Raw genomic sequence first — 2838 nt, forward strand, 5'->3', positions numbered from 1 at the left:
TAGTTGGCTCGACAACAGGTTTCCATTTGACGTGAAACAGTCTCGACGAACGGTTTGCGTAAACCACTCATATATGTCTGCGCAATACGCGCCGCTCATGTATAATTTTTACGAATCAAATCGGAATTGAACTTCGAAATCGGAGCGTATAGCGTTCTCGGTTATGGTTCGGAATGCCTTCGAAACTCGTACAAGGCGATTGACGGTTTCGCATGCATCGCGCAGATGTTCGTCGCGCGAGGAGCGAGACATAAGGGGAGGAGGGAGAGAGATAGGGGGGAGGGGAAGGGGCAAAACATGGCCGCTGTCAGTTCGTGACGCGTACGGAACCAGTTCTATTGAGGCCGGTTTGGAACTAGTTTGCTTTGGTTTTTCGGTCCCCCATGAGAGTTGCGCACGACGTCGGCATGCGCGAATAATACATAATATTCTGATCGGGTTACTCGTTTGTGATCGCAATATCGTTGATATACGAATTTTTGTCTGGAAATTATGGCTGATAACGTGGAGCAACTAGGTAAGGAGATTGCTCTTTATTTGATTTCGTTTGAGCTTTTTCAACGTTCCGTGAACATACAACTGTCGCCTTCGTTGATTTGCATTTTTGAAGATGTCACGGGTACAGATAAGTTACATTTGATCGCCGTAACGCGGGAAAATTCAAATCGAATAACATCTATTATTATTGTGCGCAATGAATTTATCGGTAATGAAAGGAATAGAAGACTTTGAATATTAAAACATAATGTACAGAAAGTGTCAGAAATATTTCTACTTTGAGTTTAAATATTTCCGAGTTAACACATCGTGTATCATAATTGCCGGATCAATAATTGATTAATATTATTTTCAAATTTTAATATATTCACACAAACTTGTATATATTTTTATCTTTACAATGTTTCCAGCAGAAGACGATGATATAAAAATCAAGATAGAGGAATCAACTCTTGAATGCTACATCGAGGAGCAGCACAAAAATGGTTTTCCAGATTTCGATAATACCAATACAATACCGTCAAGTGTCGACATGAGGTTAAATTTATGGACCAGCAAAGCCACCACATGCCTGATCAATCAGTACAAAAAATATAGATCGATGGTCGGACAATCGATGCATATCAGGAGTTTGCGGGAAATGTTTGAGATGATATCTCTGGAGATGCAGAAATACGGCTTCTACTTTAGTCCGCAAAAGTGCGAGAACAAATGGCGAGTCCTGGAACGCAAGTACAAAAATCTCGTGTACCGTGAACGGCTGAAAAAACCCGGCAGAATGAGGCACTACGGACAGTGGGAACATAAACGCGCGTTGGACGAGATCTTCAATGAGAAGAAGAAATATGTGTACCTGGAAAAAAACGATTCACAACCGTCGAGCGGATCAGCGAAATATCCTTTGGTTTTATTGAAACGCAACTGTGATCAAGGCAGTAATTTATCTGTCAATCAACAACACGAAGATCCTTTGGCGCCAAAAACTATGACGAATGAAAGAAACGAAGGGACACGAACTTTGACGATATTGTTTGAGAAATTTGCTGAAGAAATGGAAAAGAATTTTATCCTAGCCGAGAAGAGCAAAGAGAGGCGACACAAGGAAAAAATGGCCGTGAGACATCAAGAATTAGAATTGAAGAAACAGCTTCTTAAGTTGAAAGAACAGAAAATAGAATTGCAAAGATGTCAAATAATCGCTGCCGCACAAAATTTACATTTGAATACGAAATGACATGTCATTTAATGACCCTGAGCGCAAAAAATTGATATCTTCAATTTTAATATTATATGTATAAGCTCTCTATATTTCGTAATTGAAGGATTAAAATTGATATTTTTTTTAAGTATATAATTGTAATCAAAATATATTAAAATTTAAAATAAAATAATTGTTACGATAATTATTTATGTTTCATTGTTCACATTATATGCATTTTTATTACCCCAGCACGTGGCTTTAAATATTTTTACTTTACATTTTTGTATATCTTCAGATGGCAATACGCTAAACGTTTGTTGCACGCAATTAATCAAAATAGATATTAAAGATCTATAGTAAAATTGGAGCAAAGTTAAGTAAAATTACTTAATATTTATATTTAATTATATTGCGTGTAATGTATATTAGTTTCTTGCAAATATTTAAATAAAATTGGTTAAACTGAATTTATGAAGCAAAAGTTCACTCACTTTATCAATCAATCAATCACTCAATCAATCAATCAATCACTCACTTTCAAATCAAATGCACAATTTCGGAGAATTGCATACAAGCGATATAATGAAAGCAATATAAAAAAAAAAGAGTAAGTTGTCAATTATCAAGTGCTGTCTCGAGATCCTAAAGCAAATAAAGAATCTCGATATGACCGATCGTCGATATAATACGCATTTTGCTTCGATAAAACTACCATTCTCCCATTATCATCTAAACTTGAATTGGCTTATTGCTTCCTGTTCTAACCGTTATTTACTAAGAGGGCGTTAACGTACGGCGGATGTCGAAAGCATACACTTACCCCATTTGAAAGTGTCGCGTTCGAGTGAGAGAGATAGAACTACTTAAACGGAGCTCGCTGTCCTTTTCTAACGATCGGCACCCGTTGCTCCGTCGTTGGTTCTTCCGTTGCTTCGAACATTCACTTGCATCTTCATGTATCGAACACTCACGCAACATTGATCGAAAAAATGCGTCTATTTGTAAGAAAAAAAGTTAATTAGCGCGATCCGCCTTCATCATCAACTTGACACATCACCGTTGCGGCACACTTTGTTTTCACCTTCATTCGCTCGCGGATACAAATCGAATTGATGTGTTTATGATATCGCTCGCTATTT

At 37.3% G+C, this 2838-nt stretch overlaps 1 protein-coding gene across 2 annotated transcripts; it reads left to right on the forward strand.

Moving 5' to 3' along the window:
* Positions 1-275: 275 nt before the first annotated feature.
* Positions 276-1901, forward strand: LOC126855493 (uncharacterized). 2 transcript variants are annotated; one of them, XM_050603187.1, is made up of 2 exons: positions 276-517; positions 909-1901. In XM_050603187.1, the coding sequence occupies exons 1-2, from the start codon at positions 493-495 to the stop codon at positions 1730-1732; spliced, it is 849 nt and encodes a 282-aa protein (XP_050459144.1). In that variant the 5' UTR covers positions 276-492; the 3' UTR covers positions 1733-1901. The 2 variants fall into 2 exon arrangements, with proteins under 2 accessions (XP_050459144.1, XP_050459154.1); XM_050603197.1 differs by having other exon boundaries at positions 277-517; positions 912-1901.
* Positions 1902-2838: the final 937 nt, after the last annotated feature.

Source organism: Cataglyphis hispanica, chromosome 2 (genome assembly GCF_021464435.1).
Source record: "Cataglyphis hispanica isolate Lineage 1 chromosome 2, ULB_Chis1_1.0, whole genome shotgun sequence".
NCBI classification, from domain to species: Eukaryota; Metazoa; Arthropoda; class Insecta; order Hymenoptera; family Formicidae; genus Cataglyphis; species Cataglyphis hispanica.

Coding starts and splice junctions, on each gene's coding strand:
- LOC126855493 (XM_050603187.1), top strand. CDS start 493: ATGGCTGATAACGTGGAGCAACTAG. Junction 518..908: donor TGATAACGTGGAGCAACTAG/GTAAGGAGATTG, acceptor CAATGTTTCCAG/CAGAAGACGATGATATAAAA.